Here is a 21,592-nt window from a genome sequence, read left to right as displayed (position 1 = left end):
CATGGCATATTGACCACAACCCCTTGGCCCTTATTGCTTAAATATCACACCATAGAGCAATAGAGGAAGCCCAGTGGCCGGCAGTGGGAGAGTATGGAGCGAGGTGGAACTGGGCTGACATTCTGCTGATTTTCTCATCGAAGAAAAACCAGATCGCAATACAGTTCTCTGTTCCCAAAGCTGGAATCTGTTTCGAACAGAGTTCACTAAGTTTTGTAGACGTGGAGCTTTGCTAAATTAAAAATATATATTACAGGTAGTGCAAGGGCGAATTGAATTATTGCACATACACGCTTCACAGAGAGTGTTCCTTATTTGAAATGTGCAGATACAGTGGCAAGAAAAAATATGTGAACCCTTTGGAAATACCTGGATTTCTGCATAAATTGGTCATAAAATTTGATCTGATCTTCATCTAGGTCACAGCAATAGACAAACACAGTCTGCTTAAACTAATAACACATAAACAATTATACGTTTTCATGTCTTTATTGAACACACAGTGTAAACATTCACAGTGCAGGAATGAAAAGGTATGTGAACCCTTGGGTTTAGTAACTGGTTGACCTCCTCAACCAAACATTTTCTGTAGTCAGACCTGCACAACAGTCAGGAGGAATTTTGGACCATTCCATTATACAAAACTGTTTATTTTCAGCAATATTTTTGGGATGCCTGGTGTGATCTGCTCTCTTGAGGTCATGCCACAGCATCTCAATCGGGTTAATCAATAAACGAAACACGAACAACGCACAGACATGAACCTGAAACAGAAACAATGATGCCTGGGGAAGGAACCAAAGGGAGTGACAAATGTAGAGAAGGTCATCTGATGGAGTCCAGGTGAGTCTGATGACGCGGAGGTGTGCGTAATGATGGTGACAGGTGTGCACCATAACGAGCAGCCTGGTGACCTAGAGGCCAGAGAGGGAGCACACATGACAGCTTCTGTGTTTTGGGTCGTTGGGCTGTTGAATCACCCAACTTCTGCTTCAATTGGCGGACATATAGCCTAACATTCTCCTGCAAAATGTCTTAATAAACTTGGGAATTCATTTTTCTGTTGATGATAGCAGCAGCAAAGCAGCCCCCAAACTATGATGCTCCCTCCACAATACTTTACAGTTGGGATGAGGTTTTGATGTTGGTGTGCTGTGCCTTTTTTTCTCCACTCATAGTGTTGTGTGTTCCTTCCAAATAACTCAACTGTAGTGTCATCTGTCCACAGAATATTTTGCACCCAGGTGCACTTATGCAAACTTCAGACGTGCAGACATTTTTTAGGGACAGCAATTGCTTCTTCGATGGTGTCCTCCCATGAACACCATTGTTTAGTGTTTTACGTAACATAGACTAGTCAACAAAAATGTTTGCATTTTCCAGAGATTTCAGTAAGTCTTTAGCTGACACTCTAGGATTATCCTTAACCTCATCAAGCATTCTGCGCTGTGCTCTTGCAGTCATCTTTGCAGGATGGCCACTCCTAGGGAGAGTAGCAACAGTGCTGAACTTTCTCCATTTATAGACAATTTGTTTTACCGTGGACTGATGAACATCAAGGCTATTAGAGATACTTTTGTAACCCTTTCCAGCTTTATGCAAGTCAACAATTCGCTTACAAGCATTTCGCTACACTCGCATTAACATCTGCTAACCATGTGTATGTGACAAATAAAATTTGATTTGATTTGTAATCTTAGGTTTTCTCAGATCTCTTTTGTTCGAGGCATGGTTCACATCAGACAATGCTTCTTGTGAATAGCAAACTCAAGTTTTGTGAGTGTTTTTTATAGGGCAAGGCAGCTCCAACCAACATCTCCAATCCAGTCTCAAGTAATTCCAAAGGGTTCACATACTTTTTCTTGCCACTGTACTGTACATGCTAAACCATGCCAATAGGATCTCGCTTACGCGTCCTTGACTTTGCCCACTATCCTTAATTTGCTCCCACTGAAAACGACACAGGTGAACTAGAGTAGACTAAACAAAAATATAATTGCAACATGTAGGGTTAGTGTTGGACACATGTTTCATGTTCAAGATCCCAGAAATGTTCCATACGCCTCACAAAAAGCTTATTTCTCGGAAATGTTTGTGCACACATTTGTTTACATCCCTGTTAGTGAGTGTTTCTCATTTGCCAACTGACAGGTGTGGTATATCAAGAAGCTGATTAAACAGCATGATCATTACACAGGTGCCACTTGTGCTGGGGACAATAAAAGGCCAATAAAATGTCACACAACATAATGCCACTGATGTCTCAAGTTTTAAGGGATGAGTGCAAATAGCATGGTGACTACAGGAATGTCCACCAGAACTGTTGCCATAGAATTGTATGTTCTCTGCCATAAGCCACCTTCAAAGTCGTTTTAGAGAATTTGGCAGTACATCCAACCGGCCTCACAACCGCAGATCACATGTAACCACACCAGCCCAGAACCTCCACATCCGGCTTCTGAGACCAGCCACCCGAATAACTGATGAAACTGAGGAGTATCTCTCTGTGTAATAAAGCCCTTTTGTGGGGAAAAAAAATCATTCTGATTGGCAGGGCCTGGCTCCCCAGTGGGTGGTCCTATGTCCTCCCAGGGGCACCCATGGCTGCACTCCTGCCCAGGCATGTGAAATCCATAGGTTAAGGCTGAATGAATTTATTTCAATGTACTGATTTCCTTACATGAACTGCAACGCAGTAAAATCGGTGAAATTGTTGCATGTTGTGTTTCTACTTTTGTTCAGTATATCTTGGGTTAGTTGTAAATATCTTTGGTGCTAGGCTAGCAGCTAACAGCTAGCATCCTCACAATCATCACGATCATCACTCCCCATGAAAGGCCCTGCTGTGCTACATTAGAGCATGGCCATGCAGCGTTAATGAGCTGATAGAGTCGTTAAGAGGCCATGAGGAGGTGTCAGGGGTTCTTATTATTTTTGATGAGAGCAGAGGAGCTATTAATGGATGAATGGGAGCAGGGCCACAGCAGGAGGGAGGCAAACCTGGATTGGAATGATGCTGCATTTTCTCTCCCTTTGGTCTTTGTTGAGAGATACGTTTTTTTGACTGCTTTTTCAACAGAACATTGTACAAATGTCAGCAACATGCTTAATTGTGAATACAACTTAAATTTGAATATTACAATTGGCAATACAAATTAAAATACAGTAAACAACAGGAAGTTATGTTAATCGTCAACTGTTCAGCAGGCGGACCATGGCTGGGACGGCGCTGCAACAGAAACGCTCAGTCCTGCAGTGGATCAGTTCCATTTTAGTTGAGGAGCAGGTCTGGTGTAGGCTCACAGACGATCGTTGAAGTGGGAGGACACGGCGCTAAGGGTCAAAAATGTAAAATGTAATCTTGCGAAGAGACTTTCCCTGCGAGTGCGTGTGAAGTGATGGTAGGCCCAGATTGGTGCATGCATCTGAGTAGTACTTTTCTCCTCCCTTGCTCTGTTGAACTGAGGCTGGCCTGACTCAGGCTAGCTTCAAGTCATGTCAAAAAATGAGTTGACTGATGGATCACTGTGGCAGCATATTCCACCGCTGGTCGGATATACACTGTCCATTAGATGGTGAATACGGTCACTTAGGGATGTGGAAGTGCTTCAGGCATCAAAACGTGACCCCCAAAAAATACAACAACAAGGATGATCATTGGCTCCGCTACACTAGTGGGGAAGGTTTTGAACTCTTAATAACTGCCCATAAGTGCCTGTGTTTTTCACTGGGCCTTGAGGCCCATGAATTATGTATGTATAAGGTATTGATTGCAGTTGTATTAGCTTAGATGTAAATTATGGCTATCGCTCACTCTGTGTGTGTGCTTGTGTGTTTGTGTGTGTTGGCAGGCTTACAGAGGGCCCGAGCTCCGGCTCCATACCGCAGAGACTTTGAAGCCAAACTGCGTAACTTTTACAGGAAGCTGGAAGCTAAGGGCTATGGCCAGGGGCCAGGGAAGATCAAGTAAGTCTCTCTGTGTCTGTGTCTGTGTGTGTGTCTGTGTCTCTGTGTGTGTGTGTGTGTGTGTGTGTGTGTGTGTGTGTGTGTGTGTGTGTGTGTGTGTGTGTGTGTGTGTGTGTGTGTGTGTGTGTGTGTGTGTGTGTGTGTGTGTGTGTGTGTGTGTGTGTGTGTGTGTGTGTGTGTGACACATACTTGAGTGTATATGCTGATACCCACCCTCTGGTGGTAATTATATGTCAAGGATATTGCAAGATGTTGCAAGCAGAAACTACAGCTAGAGATAGAAACAGTAGATGATTCTCTACCATGTCGCATTGTAGATTATGTCTTAAATGTCTTGAATTTCTATCTTAAATGTTCTGAATAGCTCTATAAGACCCAGTAAGATGATGTGATGAGAGGAGATAAGCATGTCTGTACAGGAACTGTAATTTGCTAATCATTTAATTATTGTCCCAGACTGATCATCAGAAGAGACCACCTGTTGGAGGGCACCTTCAACCAGGTGATGGCCTACTCCCGCAAGGAGCTGCAGAGGAACAAGCTCTACATCACCTTCCTGGGAGAGGAGGGGTAAGCGTGTGTTTGTGTTTGTTTGTGCATGTATGTGCATGGAAGCATGTGCATGTGGGATTGATCCCATTGCCGTATTTTTAAAACTACATCCCCCATGTCCCCCGTCTCTAGGCTGGACTACAGCGGCCCCTCCAGGGAGTTCTTCTTCCTGTTGTCCCAAGAGCTATTCAACCCTTACTACGGCCTGTTTGAGTACTCAGCCAACGACACCTACACCGTTCAGATCAGCCCCATGTCTGCCTTCGTTGAGAACCATCTGGAATGGTGAGGACTGATACCCTGAGAGAGCATATTATCATAATTTTTACTTTTTTATACAGGTATTTAACCAGGTGATCTATTGTCTGTGTTTACACAGGCAGCCCAAATCTGATATTTTGCCACTAATTGGTTATTGACCAATCAGATTAGTTTAACCTTTATTTAACTAGGCAAGTCAGTTAAGAACAAATTCTTATTTGTTTTACCAAAAGGCAAATGTCCTCCTGCGGGGATGGGTGATTAAAACTAAAAAATACAGGACAAAACACACATCATGACAAGAGAGACACCATAACACTGCTTAAAGAGAGACCTATAATAATTGGGAAAAATATCAGAGTTGGGCTGCCTGAGTAAATGCAGCCAATAAGATATGAATCTCTTCTTTAAGGGAGGCTTAGCCAAGAGACTATTAATGAATAAAAATACAAATAAAACCAGATGTTTTACAGTTGGTTTCTGTGCATCTTCAGCCAAGGAGTTTATGATCACCGTACAACTGGTGTAGGTCATCAGATTGTCTAGGGTTAATATCGCTCGTTAGCATTTTATTGGTGGGACGAGGGGAGTCATGTAAAACCAAGCATCGTTTAATATTCCCCTTGACACAAACATAATGATGACACTCTAGTAAACATGGTATGATGTACCAGTATGATGTATTTACCATCTGTGTCAACCCTGAAGCAGTGGGGAATAGTACAAGGATTGTTGGTTTTCAACAGTGCAAATTTACTCTTAGTGGAATGCAGCCTTGTGAGCTCCGTTCATTGTCACCGGAAATTAAACTACTTCATGGACACAAAATGGTTGCCATAGCATTCCAATTAGCCTGTCATTGGACGCTGGACTTGAACCAATGAGGGTAAAGTTTATAGCTTGGCAGATGGCACTCTGCCGAGTCATTAATTACCAGTCACAAGTTGAAAGTAAATTAGTGTCAATTATACCATTAACCAACAACATCCTTCATTCCTTGAGAATATACCCTTTCCTGAACAGTTGATAGCGCTTTTCCACAGTTTTTACCTTTGGAAGACGAAGACAATACAGCTTGTCCTGTCCAAGACCATGGTCTGCCTCTCAATAGTCTAAAGTGGATTCCTCTCCTCATCTCCTTTCCTTCCTAGGTTCCGCTTCAGTGGGCGTATTCTAGGCCTAGCCCTGATCCACCAGTATCTGCTGGATGCCTTCTTCACACGACCCTTCTACAAGGCCCTCCTCAGACTGTGAGTGCATTGACCACCCTTTTGCTTCCATATACCCCACACACACGCACACACCTGTACCATAATCTAGCCTCCACATTCTTACTTCTGTACCTCAATTACCCCTCTTCACCCTACACACACACACACACACGTCTTGTGCCACAATCTACCCGACTCACAACTCTCCCTGTACAATTACCTCACACACGCCTCTCCCTGTACAATGTATCTGTACTAACATTGCATCATGCTACACATCTTTTAAAAGGAATCCTACTGTATCATCATATCAATCAGTCAACCAGTCAATGTGTGATGTTCTCACAGATCCACAGACCTGAGTGATCTGGAGTATCTGGATGAGGAGTTCCATCAGAGTCTCCAGTGGATGAAGGAAAATGACATCACTGACATCCTGGACCTCACCTTCACTGTCAATGAGGAGGTCTTTGGCCAGGTCAGTCTCAGTTAGGAGTCAGTCTGTTAGGGGTCAGTCTCAGGGATCAGTCTGAAGTAGGCCACGAGGCACTAGGGCTTTGACTGTCTCTGCTTAGCCTGACCTGGCACTTTGTAGTACGTTGTAACTTGGGGAAATTGAGTACTTTATCAATAAATGATTATATTCTTCTGCCCAGGACAGAATGAAATGTGTTGGAAGTTTCACGTTAAAGTTTAATTTCGAAGTTAACATCTGCCCACCCCACCAGAGTACATCTTTTGTTGGGAGGTCAAAGAAGCAAAAGTTATTTTAGCCCAAAATGGTCCCCACACCACACTCCCTTCATAAATACTGTTCTCTGACATAATTTCCTGTTTGTAATTTCCTGTGTCAGGTGACGGAGCGGGAGCTAAAGTCGGGTGGCTCCAACCTTCAGGTGACGGAGAAGAACAAGAAGGAGTACATTGAGCGCATGGCCAAGTGGAGGGTAGAGCGCGGGGTGGTGCAGCAGACTGAGGCCCTGGTCCGAGGCTTCTATGAGGTACAGCACAAACCTAGAATACACCACATGGGCTTTGACCCCTACTAACCCCTCAGTGTTTGCAGATCTGAAAGAATAGGATGGGTATAAGCAATATGGCGGAACCTCCCCATTATCATGATGCTTACACCTATCCAGTCCCTTTCGACCTGTAAATGCCAAAGGAAGGTATGGTCTCTAGAGGAAGTGTCAGAGACATTATTCCATCTCACCATTGCCAAGTGAATTCCATTCATTTGTGGAACAGCAGGCAATCTATTGACATCCCTAATCCCCTCTCCATCCCTCCTCTGGCCCCAGGTGGTAGACTCTCGTCTGGTGTCGGTGTTTGATGCCAGAGAGCTGGAGCTGGTCATTGCAGGGACGGCTGAGATCGACCTAAACGACTGGAGGACCAACACAGAGTACAGAGGAGGTGAGAAAGTAAAAATCAATGCAGATATCTGAGTGCTTCTATTTCTGTTCTAGGATAGTCATCTTGTGAAGTGTCCAAGGAAAATGTTTTGTTTCCTGAAAGTAAAACATGTACTATTGACTCTGTCGCGATACAAAACCTTCAGCCCAGCCCCTTGGCCGGCAGCGGGGTTGCTAGAGGTGGTTAGCGTCCCGTTCCCTGGATTGGACAGGGCACTATAGGTACTTCAGGTTATCTCGGTATAACCAGGACCGCTCGCGTAGCCCTGCCTCTCTTTCTATATCGAAGCGTTGTCCGCGTAGAGAGGTCTTTTGCCTTGTCACTCTCAACGGTCTAGCTCTAGCTGGGATGTGTGAACCCCACCTTTATCCTCTAGACTCTTTGTTTCACCACTAATTGGTCCTTGAGTTATTATTAAGCACTAGTCCTACCAGTCTCTATATGCTTTCCCTGTGGTTGAGTGTTTCCCCTCTGTGATGTATCTAGTTTAAAGTGTGAAGACCTTTAGTCAACTTAGTCTCACTACTCTGCCCGTCGGCTATGTATCGCTTGGAAAATAAAACTTAGATAGATCGATAAGACAATTAAATGAATCACTACTGGACACACCTTCCTCCTTGTCTTTAATGGTAACTCATTCTGTCATCGACCATTGATCTCCGTTTCCAGTGTCCCGGTAGCGGGGAGTGTCAGAGTTGTTATCTCCCGTGCCGTTTACTCGAGACAAAATAAGACTACCGTTTATTTTTGAAAACACTCTGTTTTTTTGTCTTTTACAATCAAACACACTCCAAAATACACAATTGTTACTCGGTCACACACAGCGTTAATCAAAAACATGCAATTGCCTTAATGCTCTATAAAATGCCTGGTACAATGATAACACTTATCTCTATATTAAATGCTTATAATAGTTATTTAATTACCTTTGAGAGATGACGAGGAGACCCACGAGATCAGGAGCGGAGTTTCAATCGGTCAGAGTTCTGAGAATTTAGTTTATGTATCGATCTCTCCCATGAGGAATCGTTGGTTCAACTAAATTTCGAGATTCAAGTTAGCCTGAGTACTCTAACCTGCCCTCAGGCTGTATAGTATTGTCAAATAACCTGCAACCGCGATTCCAGGGCAAGGAACTGTGCTACAACAGTACACGTGTCACTGGGTCAGTCGGAGACAGAGTCAATTCGAACAACTTTCCAACCGTTCTCAGCAGGTGGTAATTCTGCCGTTGATCTACCGCCGTGTCTGGGGCAAGCAACCCGGCCGGTGCTACAGTGTTCCTGGTCAATTAAGACGTTGGCACAACGGTACACTCGGTCCAACGGTATGCTGCACACAGGGTCAACTGGTCGATAGGTAAACGGACTCTTACCCTGGTATCAAGCAAGTTAGCATCTTTAAGTAATTTGAGTCAGGTGGCAATTACCCGAAGTCAAATGGTTGTCTAAATGAATTCAGAATTCAAGAAGTCAGCGCCAAAGTAATGGCAAATGTCTCTTTATATACCTTTTGATTCTCTGCACCCGATCAGCTGCTCCTCCCATTCCCTCAGAGCAGAGAGGGTGATGACATATCTTACAACAGGAAATACTTTTCTTACAGTGCATATATGGGCCTCTGGTTATGACAGAGCCTATTACTCTAGCAGCAATGAGTCTATCAGCTGTTCCCATTCAGAGGTGTCACTTGAGGCAGAGGGTGACTCTTCCTGACACCAGTCAGGTTCAGTTGTTGGTTGGCTTGAGTCGTCTTCTGGTGGCTTTGCCCAATCCGGTATTTCAGTAGGCGAGGTCATCTCTGTCTCTACCCTTGGTGGGTAAGACAGGGGAAGAGGACCAGGAGGTAGATCCATTTGGCATTTTACTACAACTCTGAGAAAAAAAGCTGCTATCAAGAACCTAAAAGTGTTCTTCAGCTGTCCCCATAGGAGAACCATTTGAAGAACCCTTTTTGGTTCCAGGTAGAACCCTATTGGGTTCCATGTAGAACCCTTTTCCTAGAGGGTTCTACATGGAACCCAAAAAGGTTTCTACCTGGAAACAAAAAGGGTTCTCCTATGGGCACAGCCGAAGAACTCATTTGGAACCTTGATAGCACCTTTTTTCCCCTAAGAGTTCAAACTGAAACTGACAGTGCTGCAGACCACACAGGGGAGGAAAGAAAGTAGTAATGTAAAACGACTGACAAAGACCAAGTGATGGTCGAAAAGCTGTCACTGACAGTCATGCTGTTTAATGTAAAAGCCTACGTGTTTGGAAGCATAAACCAATGTGTCCCTTTCTACATAACAAAGTACTAGAGTCTATATGTTCCTACTGACAAACCTGGTACAGTGCAGTAATGACACAGAGCGGTCAACGCCAAGTAGAACATGCCGGAACATCCGTCTCACGGCCTCATTAGCGCATACGCACCATGTCACCTGACATAAGAGAGTGTGTGTCTGTAACTGATTACGGCCACATCATGAGCGCCGTTGCAATTTCTCTCTGCCTCCTTTGAACAGACAGATGTGGCGGAGGGTCCGGCAAGCCCCGAAATGCCCATAAACGTCCTTAACTCATTAATCACCCAGAAGGCCGTGCTCCAGCTGCCAGGCTGCTCATCTGGTTCTCATTATGGCTAAGCTCTTAATTGGCCAAACTCATCATCTGCACAATTGGAGCTGTTTGCTCTTTCGTTTGGCAAAGACGTCAGTTTGCTCTGGATGGATTGGATCACAAGCTGGACTGGAAAGCCTGCAGTGACCCTTCTCACCACAGCCTCCAAAGCAAACAGCGCCCTGTTTAGATTGCAGTTTGTAATTTAAAGTGAAAACTTTCAAAATGGAACAGAAAGTGGTGAACATTACATTTGCTCTCAGAATGGGAGCTAGCTTCTCGGTCCACAGTATTAATAGTAATGACAATGATTTGCAATTAATGAGCTCATTTCTCAAACACTAAGTAAGGGGTTGACTCACTCCATTTCACCCTCAGTGTGTAGCAACCACATGTGTGTACGGTTGATGCAGAACACAAAGCAGTGAGGATAACCAGGGTTGTGTACCAGTCAGTTACACCTACACTGACCTCACCAATGAACCCTAATGACTCCTTCCCCAGGTTACCATGATGGCCACATAGTGATGCGGTGGTTCTGGGGCGCGGTGGAACGCTTCAACAACGAGCAGAGACTGCGGCTGCTGCAGTTTGTGACGGGCACCTCCAGCGTTCCATACGAAGGCTTCGCTGCCCTACGGGGAAGCAACGGCTTACGACGCTTCTGCATCGAGAAGTGGGGCAAGGTCACCTCACTACCCAGGTACTGGATAGAATATATACAAACATATTAATAAATATATCGTTTGGAATTGAATCCTCTTATGAGAATCATATCTCTCCCGGACAAGTTTTATTCTTATAATCAACGAGTATCAACTCTTAATAAAAGCAAACTACATTGTAAGTAGTTTTTGACCACTACGGCATAAGCAGACTCATGATTCTTAGAGGCAGAGTGCACTGTTTTGGGTGTTTTATTCTGGAATAAAGAGGAAATGTCATTGACTAATGTAATTATTCCACTACAAGGAGATGAAAATATCCAGAAAGACATTCCACTAACCACACACTGGTTGAATCAACGTTGCTTCCACATTATTTGAATGAAATTACATTGAACCAACTTGGAATAGATGTTGAATTGACTTCTGTGCACACCGGGAAATAGTACAGTAAACCTAGTTCTGGGGTCAAATGTACTGTAACTTGTCACACTTATAAGGTCCATTGGAAACGCATGCTAAATGTGGCCATTTAGAATTATTAAAGCAGGTAGCCACACCCTATTTAGGGACAGACATTTGAGCAAAATAAATAGTCTTTCACCTCATAGGAAGGACTGTAGCGAGAATATTTTTTAAGGAAATTAAAAGAAAACTGTCTGCTTTCAAAAAAAATATCAGCAGCTTATCTGACTGGGCTATTATTTTTATTTATTTTATTTCACCTTTATTTAACCAGGTAGGCAAGTTGAGAACAAGTTCTCATTTACAATTGCGACCTGGCCAAGATAAAGCAAAGCAGTTCGACATATACAACGACAGTGTTACACATGGAGCAAAACAAACATACAGTCAATAATACAGTAGAAACAAGTCTATATACAATGTGAGCAAATGAGGTGAGATAAGGGAGGCAAAGGCAAAAAAAGGCCATGGTGGCAAAGTAAATACAATATAGCAAGTAAAACACTGGAATGGTAGATTTGCAGTGGAATAATGTGCAAAGTAGAAATAAAAATAATGGGGTGCAAAGGAGCTAAATAAATAAAATAAATACAGTAGTTGGTTTTGGGGGTGACCAGAGAGATATACCTGCTAGAGCGCGTGCTACAGGTGGGTGATGCTATGGTGACCAGCGAGCTGAGATAAGGGGGGACTTTACCTAGCAGGGTCTTGTAGATGACATGGAACCAGTGGGTTTGGCGACGATTATGAAGCGAGGGCCAGCCAACGAGTACGTACAGGTCGCAATGGTGGGTAGTATATGGGGCTTTGGTGACAAAATGGATGGCACTGTGATAGACTGCATCCAATTTGTTGAGTAGGGTATTGGAGGCTATTTCGTAAATGACATCGCCGAAGTCGAGGATTGGTAGGATGGTCAGTTTTACAAGGGTATGTTTGGCAGCATGAGTGAAAAATGCTTTGTTGTGAAATAGGAAGCCAATTCTAGATTTAACTTTGGATTGGAGATGTTTGATGTGGGTCTGGAAGGAGAGTTTACAGTCTAACCAGACACCTAGGTATTTGTAGTTGTCCACATATTCTAAGTCAGAACCGTCCAGAGTAGTGATGTTGGACAGGTGGGCAGGTGCAGGCAGCGATCGGTTGAAGAGTATGCATTTAGTTTTCCTTGTATTTAAGAGCAATTGGAGGCCACGGAAGGAGAGTTGTATGGCATTGAAGCTTGCCTGGAGGGTTGTTAACAGTGTCCAAAGAAGGGCCAGAAGTATACAGAATGGTGTCGAGAGAGTAAGGCTACGTTTACACAGATCTAATCTGATTGGTCAAAAGACAAATTAGTAGAAAAAGATCGGCATTGGGCTGCCTGTGTAAATACAGCCAATTTGACCTCAGTGAGAACATAGAACAGACTGCAATCCCTACTTTGGGACAGTTCTTTCTTATTCGGTATTGTTAATGGCCTTGTCAATTTATTTTCCTGGCTGATTGGCAGCTTTTGTTTTTTTCGTGTGTGCATGAGACCCCATACAGCAGCAAATGTTTTGTCCTGGACACAAAGAAAAGTCACAAAGAAACTGGCTTTTACCGTTCCATCAATGAGATGATCTATTTTGAAACTAATACTATTTTATCTGCCAGTGACAATTCTCAAATCGCAAAATCAACACCACAGAAATGCACTCAGTCAGCTGTCATTGGAAATTAGGTGGTCACTCAAAGAAAAACATTTGCCCATTTCAGGCATAGTCCCATCTCCTGATTTTACTTCCCTTACCTGAGGCGCTCTCATTCAGACCACATGATATTGTCATGTAATCCAACATTTTCATAGTGCAACCATTCTATTCTCACCCACAGGACGGATGTAACCAGCTCTCTATCTCTCTCCCTCTCTTTTTTTATACATATTCTTCATATGGACAGCTCGTTGAGTGTGGTATCAAGGCTTACGTTACCCATGTGGGGAAGGAACGAAACGGTTGCTGGTGTTTACTCAACCATTACATTTAGAGATCTACCTTGTAATCAGCTCTTAGTGCCAGCCAGCTTTACAGAGAGGTATAACCAGCGGGGAAAAATACTTCTCACTCTCACACCCCCACCTTGTTCTCAAACTTGGTGAAGATATTTGGTTTAGACAATCTTCTAGAGTATGAAACAATTGCTTTGGAAGCAGATAACGTTATTCGTCATTTCAACACGAATGAGTAAATTGTACGTGGTCTAGCAAAAGGTTCATAAAAGTCACTTCTATCAGTGTGTTTTCTACTAGTGTATAAACGCCACTAGCATGCGGTTTCTTGCTTGTGTGAAAAGAGTTGTTGATGGAGAAGTGGCTGGGTCATGTTCAGTAGGTACCAAACAGAGGGAAACAGGAACGTAGCCTACTATCTGATGACAAATCCGTGTGTATATTTTCCATTGCAAAATGTTTTGCTACGTGTGCCTTATAATGAACACCACCCAGGTCACACAGTATACATTGCTTCTACAACACTATGCGTCGCTGATGTCTAAAGCCAGGCGAGCCAACACGTGATTATGGTCACTCACTAGTGCCAGACGTGATATGAAGTTCAATTTGCTGAAATGAGTACCGACTATAGTACTGAATCCTTACAAACCCCCTAGGCCTACTTCTATTTTCATATTCCAATTTTCATGGATCCCTCTGAATTGGTTGCATTGCAAACACTGCTATATTTGATGCCTGTACAGTATTTGCTTTATATCTTTCACCTTGTTAGACCTGCATTGGACATTTATTTGGCAAACGGGAGAAGATCTCATTTAAAGCTAACTAAGTCAGCAGAAAGGAGAAGGCTCCCATTTCGCTGTGGAGGAGAGGAAGTGGTAGTGTTTATCATTGTGTAGGAAGCACAGTGTCAGCAGTAAGGAAGCTAAATAAGGCTGAGGTTGGAGAAGAGAATGGCATGGCTAGCGAATAACATTTCAACCTAGGGCTTTCTCATGATTGGTGGAAGAGATAAACAATGTCCACGAGTCAGATCTACAGTTAACCACCTATATAGTGAATGTGGCCCATGCAAGAATCAAACCCACAACCCTGGACTTACGGTATGAACACATCATATGGGACGTTATTAATAGACCAATCATATCATATTGGGGTCTCATTCAGACTCGCTCCTCTCCTCTCTTTCAGGGCTCACACGTGCTTCAACCGCCTGGACCTTCCACCTTACCCCTCCTACACCATGCTGTATGAGAAACTGCTGATTGCTGTGGAGGAGACCAGTACCTTTGGCCTGGAGTGAGACTAACCACTGGCACTGACCACTGACTGACTTCCTTTGGCACCCTACTAACAAACTTGTTTTAATTTTTACGTACAAATATTAACTCTGGACAAATGGCATCCTCAGTTGTTGTTTTCTTACAATACATACCTGAGGTGTGGGTTTGAAAAAGAGGGATCAAACATATTAAAACTTGCATGCACTGCATCACTCATCTGAGACATTGTACATAAACCAACATGTATGCAACAGTGAAGACCTTGGCTCCAGCCTGTTCTACGACCCCCCCCCCCACTTTGTCCACCTCGTGGTCTCATCAGTTTAATCTTCCCCATAAGACTATTCCAGCTCCAAAGACTGAGGCTGACACTATGCAGGGGAGGGGCTTGCTCCACCGGCTGCCACCCACAGCCCGCCACCTCTGACATCAGAGGAAGTGACATCGGCGGTGACCCCCTAGAAATCGTCTCTCCAGACCTTAATCTTGCCCTATCAATCATCGCAGAGCATTTCCTGAAATCACCTTGACTCCCGACGACCATTCAGTGACAAGACCAAAACATTTTTTTATTCCCATTGTTACATTTAAAAAGCATGTTTCATGCATGTTTCACCAATTGCTTTATCATCATAAGGGCATCACTGTTTTCCTCAGAGTGGATGAACAGGTGCTTTTTTAGGAATTCCTTCACTGTTCTGAGTCCATGCCCAGCCTGGGTGTACTTACTGCACACAGTTGTCTGAATCTCCCGCCCAAGAAAGATACTGTACTATGCCTCCATGAGTTATTGCCTCAGTGACACCAGCTATGTGTTAATGAATCACACATACTATTGGAGACGCCGATGCAGTGGTGCAATGGTTTTTGCCGCATCGTGGCAGTAGGAGGCTTATTAGAGTCACAGTTCCTGTACAGTGAGAGGAACTGTAGAGACCCAGGTGATGATGTAACTTGTACACTGCTAAGATTAGAATGTGAAAGGCTAAACTCTGAGAGTTCTCTTGTCAGCCTTGCCGTGTCATTGAGCTCACACCATAAATAATACCCTTGTCATGCGGACCATGGGCTTTGCAATTTAAGCCCAAACGCTGACTGAGAGATCTCAACCATAGAGGTAAATTCTGTACTGTGAGGCACTGTGCAACTTTGATGGAGTGTAACATCATGTTGAACTTCCCTTTCTGTCCTGGTCTAGTGTTGACAATTATTCTTGGGGTCTCGTCCTTTGTTTTTAACATTTTCATTGAAAGGATGTACACTAAATGGCAGTTTCCAGAACACAGATTAGGCATAGTCCTATACCAGTGGTATTCAAAGTCGGAGGGAATTGCAGTCATGTTTTTGAGAAACATAATTAGAAAAATCAAATTTTATTAAGTCAATTTATTATTTTGATAAAATATGAAAATATAATCAATTGAAGGTTATTTGTTTATGTAAAAATCGAAATTGACAGATTTTCAGGTTGCATCATTAGATTTAGGGTGGTGTGGAGTCGCCAGAAATTCTGACTGAAGAAAAAAGGGGTCCCCGCTGAAAAAGTTTGAATACCACGGTCTAGACTAAAAAGCTATTTCAATGAAGATTCTCAATTGAATGTGCTTTTTAGTCCTGAACCAGTATTAATCGGTTTCATGAAAAACAGCCCTAAATGGCCCCTTAGTTATACTGTAAAATACTGTAGATTGTCCATGATTGAAGCTACAGCTGTTGTACTATGATCATAGTATAATATTTGTATGGAAAGAACCAGGGCTACTACAAAAACAGGGAGCATAGAAGATTCTTGTTAGTTTTGTTTCATAAGTACTGTTGTTTTGTTTCTATCATGTTTTTTGATTTTTTTTTTTGTCAAAGCGGGTGATGTAATATTATGGTTTCTCTTTAGGACCACAAGGTGGAATACTAATTTGAATGTTTTGTTTGGTAAACATTGTCCAGTATTGTTTAGGTGTTTTTATAATGATGGCATAGGAATTGAAATGCTTTCAAAAACAGGACTTTTATGTGCCCCCCCCCCCCCATGTGTACATAGTTTTTTGTTACTTATGCCTTCATTTAGTACCTTTTTTATATTTTTCATGATTTTGAATTGTATTTCAAAATGGCTTTGTTCATTTAGAATTTGTGGGGAAATGTTGGTGTTGTCTTCCTTCCCTTTGCACTGTAAATGTAACCTTGACCACTTTCTCTTCCTCGTTCCATTTCGTCACTATCTGGCCAAGTTGCAAAGTCAGGAGCCCTGTCTAGTTCTATTCTTAAAATCTGATTTTAAACCTAACTGTGACTCTAACCTTATCCACACTGCTAACCTTATGCCTAACCCTAACCTTAAAAATGATTTCTTTCATACATTTTTATGATATAGACAATTTTGCAGTTTGGCCATCTAGTGGGAACCCAATCTATCCATCTTCTATGTTGGTATTGACTGGTGAAAATGGTTGTTTATTCAAGTTGTTGACGTAGGAATTGCATCCTTAATGGTCAAAGACAGAGAATGTCTGCATACCAAATGGTACCCTTTTCCCTGTGTAGTGCACTACTTTTGACCAGGCCCTCTCAAAAGTAGTGCACTATATAGGGGTTGGGCAGCCATTTGGGACATACAAATGTGTCATGTAGAGAATAAGTCATTTTGTTTGAATTGTCTAGCATTGTATTTTTAAAAAATCTGTAATTCAGTAGTCTATTTTTACTGGCTTTATGAAGAATTTTATCCATAGAATATCCTGGTCATCACTTGGTATGATCGATCCTATAATATGAGAATATTTATTAAATTAATATTGCTCTTAAATTATTCAATATTACCCTTAAATTATTCTAAATGATCTATGTACGTTGTTTAAGTGCATTAACTATTCAAATATTTAAGACCAGAGCTTGATCAGAGCATTCAAATAAATAATGCACCGATAATTCAATCTAACTGTACTACAATTTGAGTACCTTATTTTTGTGATTTAAAAAAGATCTAATCTTTTTATTTGCCTATTTATTTTTCATGTTATATCCCCTTGGGAACAGCAAGGTAACAGTAGATCTTCCAATCATCAGTCAAAAACTGGCAGAAAGGTTGTGATATAGATTAGCATTAGCATCTATACCTTGTTGATATGACTTGATAAAAGGCTCCCTCTTATGGAAATTGGTACTTTGTCCTCTCCTTTTTAACTTTCCTTGTCCTGTAGGACTTTTGTCTTTCAGAATTGTGACATTTTGAAAGACATGTTTTATGATCAAATTTGGTTTGATGACAGGTCACTAAATTCTCAGGCTGTGCTTTCGCTCCATGTACTCATATCACTGTACACGAATGTCAATAAACAATCACTTTGTAATTAATCCTTTGTCTCTAGTCCCTTTGAATATGTTTGACCTCAATGTAGTGAAATAGATGGATATTGGCAGAGCCACTAAAACCAAAATGCCAGTGGTACAAATGTTACCATAGTAGCTTCAGGATTAAAGAGCCTGATAAGGTAGAGGAATGTTTGAGACCTTGATAACTAGGCTCCTAATCTATGGAGCCCCACAGTTGATGCGTCATAATAGCCATAAAACCAACGTGGTTTTACACGGAAATGGTTCCAATCTTTTTTTAACCATAAATGTTTCCCATATGGGATTTTAGAACCACTTCAAATAAGGTATGTGTTTCGTGTAGGCGTACCCTGGCATGACGTTTTGATAACCATGTAAATCTCTCTCGGACAAGGAAACTTGTATCAATATAATCAGCTCTATTTCCTCTCAGATTCAGAAATGCTAATTAGCATCAAAGTAGACAAGCTTCTGCAAGTCATCTCTAGCTGACACCTTTGCTGTCAGCTAGCTACCTTGATCCAAAACAAAAGATCTATTGAACATTGTCATTTACTGTTCCATATTTTATCTTACTAATATTTGTTGGCTTATTTGTGCAGTTGGTCTTGTCTTGTACAGAATACTTTAAGGGCCTCCCAAGTGGCACAGTGGTCTGAGGCATTGCATCGCTGTGCTACTAGAGATTCTGGGTTCGAGTCCAAGCTCTGTTGCAGCCGGCCGTGACCGGGAGACCCATGGGGCAGCGCACAATTGGCCCAATGTCGTCAAGGTTAGGGGAGGGTTTGGCCGACAGGGATGTCCTTGTCCCATCACGCACTAGCAACTCCTGTGGCAGTCCGGGGCACAGTGCACTGTGTTTCCTCTCACACATTGCTGCGGTTGGCTTCCGGGTTAAGTGGACATGGTGTCAAGAAGCAGTGCGGCTTGATTGGGTTGTGTTTCGGAGGACGCACGGCTCTCAACCTTCGCCTCTCCTGAGTCCGTTCAGGAGTTGCAGGGATGAGACAAGACTGTAACTACCATTTGGATACCACGAAATTGGGCAGAAAACAGGGAAATATATATATATATAAAAAAGCAAAAATATATAGTAGAAATAAAATACTTTACAATGTGCCATGAATACTAGGCTACCTACCTAGATGATATTAGCAACATACCCTTATTTTACCAGATCCTTTTCTCTTTCAGCCAGTATTTAATCTATATATAATTTTCTTAAATGATTGATTCATCAATGCCACAAACCTGGGACATCAACGAGCACAGTGTGAACTATTGTTACTATCCGAGAGAGCACAGATTATTCTGCTTTTCCATTTTAGGAATTAGACCAACAAAAATAAGACAAAATGTAAAACATGTTGGGTGGTTGAGTTACAAATAGAGAAACAACTGGATGTGTAAGGTAGGTTTAATATAAAATACTGGGTCATCTCCAGTAGAATTATGAATATACAGACTCAATACAAGGAAGCCATGCCTAAATACAGCTATATCAACACCCTTGTCAATTGTTGGTCCATGTCGCTGCTGTCAATTGTGAGCAGCACATTTAATATTGCATTCAGTCCGAACCCCAGAATAAACAGGACAGCATTACACAGCTGAAAAAAACGTAGCACAAACAGTACACAACTCTTGTTACCGAGTCTAAATGTTATTAAATGTGTGAAATAAGGGTTAGGTAGCTAGAGGGATGGATGGCCATGGAATAAATATAAATTGGGGTGCTGGTGTGCTTCTGCACCCATTTTAGGTCGTTGTCACAAATATCCGGCCCATGTCCAGTCATACTCTGGGTCTCAGTGTGTGTCCCTTGATGTCATTCCGTCTTAGCATTCAAATCATGGTCATCGTGTTTCTGGTGAATCACGACATTAAAGACAATGAATGATCACAGCATTTCCACAGATTGAGCCATACACAATACAACGTCATCCTTGAGGACAACATTTAGTTGACAACATGGTGGTTCACGCTGTCTACTGTGTGTGAATGATGGAAGAACCTTACCCCAGCTGAAGATCAATTTCAGTGTGTGTGGTCACTTCAACTGGTGTTGGGAACATTGGAGACTTGGGAAGCTTGCTCTCAAAGACAGTACCACACAGGCCAGTACAATAGTCTACACATGGATAGTAACCTAAAGGGACACACGGTACCAACCAATACTACTCACCCAACAGACAGAGCAGGTGTGTACCAGTGCTGCCTTGGCTGCATTCTTTTGGTCTGCAACTACTCCCTTCTTCTTAGCAGGCGCCGCCACTGTAGTATCAGTCAACAAGTTAAACTTCAATTTGAGAGTGGAGCATGCGTTATATATACACAGTGCATTCGGAAAGTATTCAGACCCCTTGACTCTTTTCACCTTTTGTTACGTTACAGCCTTATTCTAAAATATATATTTTTTTTAGGAATTCCTCAGTCTAACCACAATACCTCATAATGACAAAGAGAAAATAGTTGTTTTTCTTCAATCCCAGCTGCCATTATTATAAAAAAACAGAAATAACTTATTTACATAAGTATTCAGTCCCTTTGCTAGGAGACTCGAAATTGAGCTCAGGAGCATCCGGTTTCCATTGACCATCCTTGAGATGTTTCTACAACTTTATTGGAGTCCACCTGTCGTAAATTCAATTGACTGGACTTGATTTGGAAAGGCACACACCTGCTACAGTGGGGCAAAAAAGTATTGTCAGCCACCAATTGTGCAAGTTCTCCCACTTAAAAAGATGAGAGAGGCCTGTGATTTTCATCAGAGGTACACTTCAACTATGACAGACAAAATGAGGGAAAAGAATCCAGAAAATCACATTGTAGGATTTTTAATGAATTTATTTGCAAATTATGGTGGAAAATAAGTATTTGGTCACCTTCAAACAAGCAAGATTTCTGGCTCTCATAGACCTGTAACTTCTTCTTTAAGAGGCTCCTCTGTCCTCCACTTGTTACCTGTATTAATGGCACCTGTTTGAACTTGTTATCAGTATAAAAGACACCTGTCCACAACCTCAAACAGTCACACTCCAAACTCCACTATGGTCAAGACCAAAGAGCTGTCAAAGGACACCAGAAACAAAATTGTAGACCTGCACCAGGCTGGTAAGACTGAATCTGCAATAGGTAAGCAGCTTGGTTTGAAGAAATCAACTGTGGGAGCAATTACTAGGAAATGGAAGTCATACAAGACCACTGATAATCTCCCTCGATCTGGGGCTCCACGCAAGATCCTACTCCGTGGGGTCAAAATGATCACAAGAACGGTGAGCAAAAATCCCAGAATCACACGGGGGACCTAGTGAATGACATGCAGAGGGCTGGGACCAAAGTAACAAAGCCTACCATCAGTAACACAGTATGCCGCCAGGGACTCAAATCCTGCAGTGCCAGACGTGTCCCACTGCTTAAGCCAGCACATGTCCAGGCCTGTCTGAAGTTTGCTTGAGAGCATTTGGATGATCCAGAAGAAGATTGGGAGAATGTCATATGGTCAGATGAAACCAAAATATAACTTTTTGGTAAAAACTCAACTCGTCGTGTTCGGAGGACAAAGAATGCTGAGTTGCATCCAAAGAACACCATACCTACTGTGAAGCATGGGGGTGGAAACATCATGCTTTGGGGCTGTTTTTCTGCAAAGGGACCAGGACGACTGATCCGTGTATAGGAAAGAATGAATGGGGCCATGTATCGTGAGATTTTGAGTGAAAACCTCCTTCCTTCAGCAAGGGCATTGAAGATGAAACGTGGCTGGGTCTTTCAGCATGACAATGATCCCAAACACACCGCCCGGGCAACGAAGGAGTGGCTTCGTAAGAAGCATTTCAAGGTCCTGGAGTGGCCTAGCCAGTCT

General features: G+C 42.5%; 1 protein-coding gene across 1 annotated transcript in view; it reads left to right on the top strand.

Annotated features, from left to right (window-relative positions):
- Positions 1 to 14,643, top strand: part of LOC135518544 (E3 ubiquitin-protein ligase HECW1) — a 65,756-nt gene extending 51,113 nt beyond the window's left edge. Inside the window, exons 20-28 of the mRNA XM_064943714.1 lie at positions 3,852 to 3,966; positions 4,423 to 4,536; positions 4,651 to 4,803; positions 5,931 to 6,029; positions 6,339 to 6,468; positions 6,845 to 6,991; positions 7,292 to 7,406; positions 10,514 to 10,712; positions 14,306 to 14,643. Of these exons, the coding sequence (XP_064799786.1) occupies positions 3,852 to 3,966; positions 4,423 to 4,536; positions 4,651 to 4,803; positions 5,931 to 6,029; positions 6,339 to 6,468; positions 6,845 to 6,991; positions 7,292 to 7,406; positions 10,514 to 10,712; positions 14,306 to 14,417 (1,184 nt within the window). The 3' untranslated portion in view covers positions 14,418 to 14,643. The remainder of the gene's footprint in view (positions 1 to 3,851; positions 3,967 to 4,422; positions 4,537 to 4,650; positions 4,804 to 5,930; positions 6,030 to 6,338; positions 6,469 to 6,844; positions 6,992 to 7,291; positions 7,407 to 10,513; positions 10,713 to 14,305) is intronic.
- The last annotated feature ends 6,949 nt before the right edge of the window (positions 14,644 to 21,592 follow it).

This window comes from Oncorhynchus masou, chromosome 28 (assembly GCF_036934945.1).
Source record: "Oncorhynchus masou masou isolate Uvic2021 chromosome 28, UVic_Omas_1.1, whole genome shotgun sequence".
Classification (NCBI taxonomy): Eukaryota; Metazoa; Chordata; class Actinopteri; order Salmoniformes; family Salmonidae; genus Oncorhynchus; species Oncorhynchus masou.
This window is presented reverse-complemented; position numbering and strand designations above follow the sequence as displayed.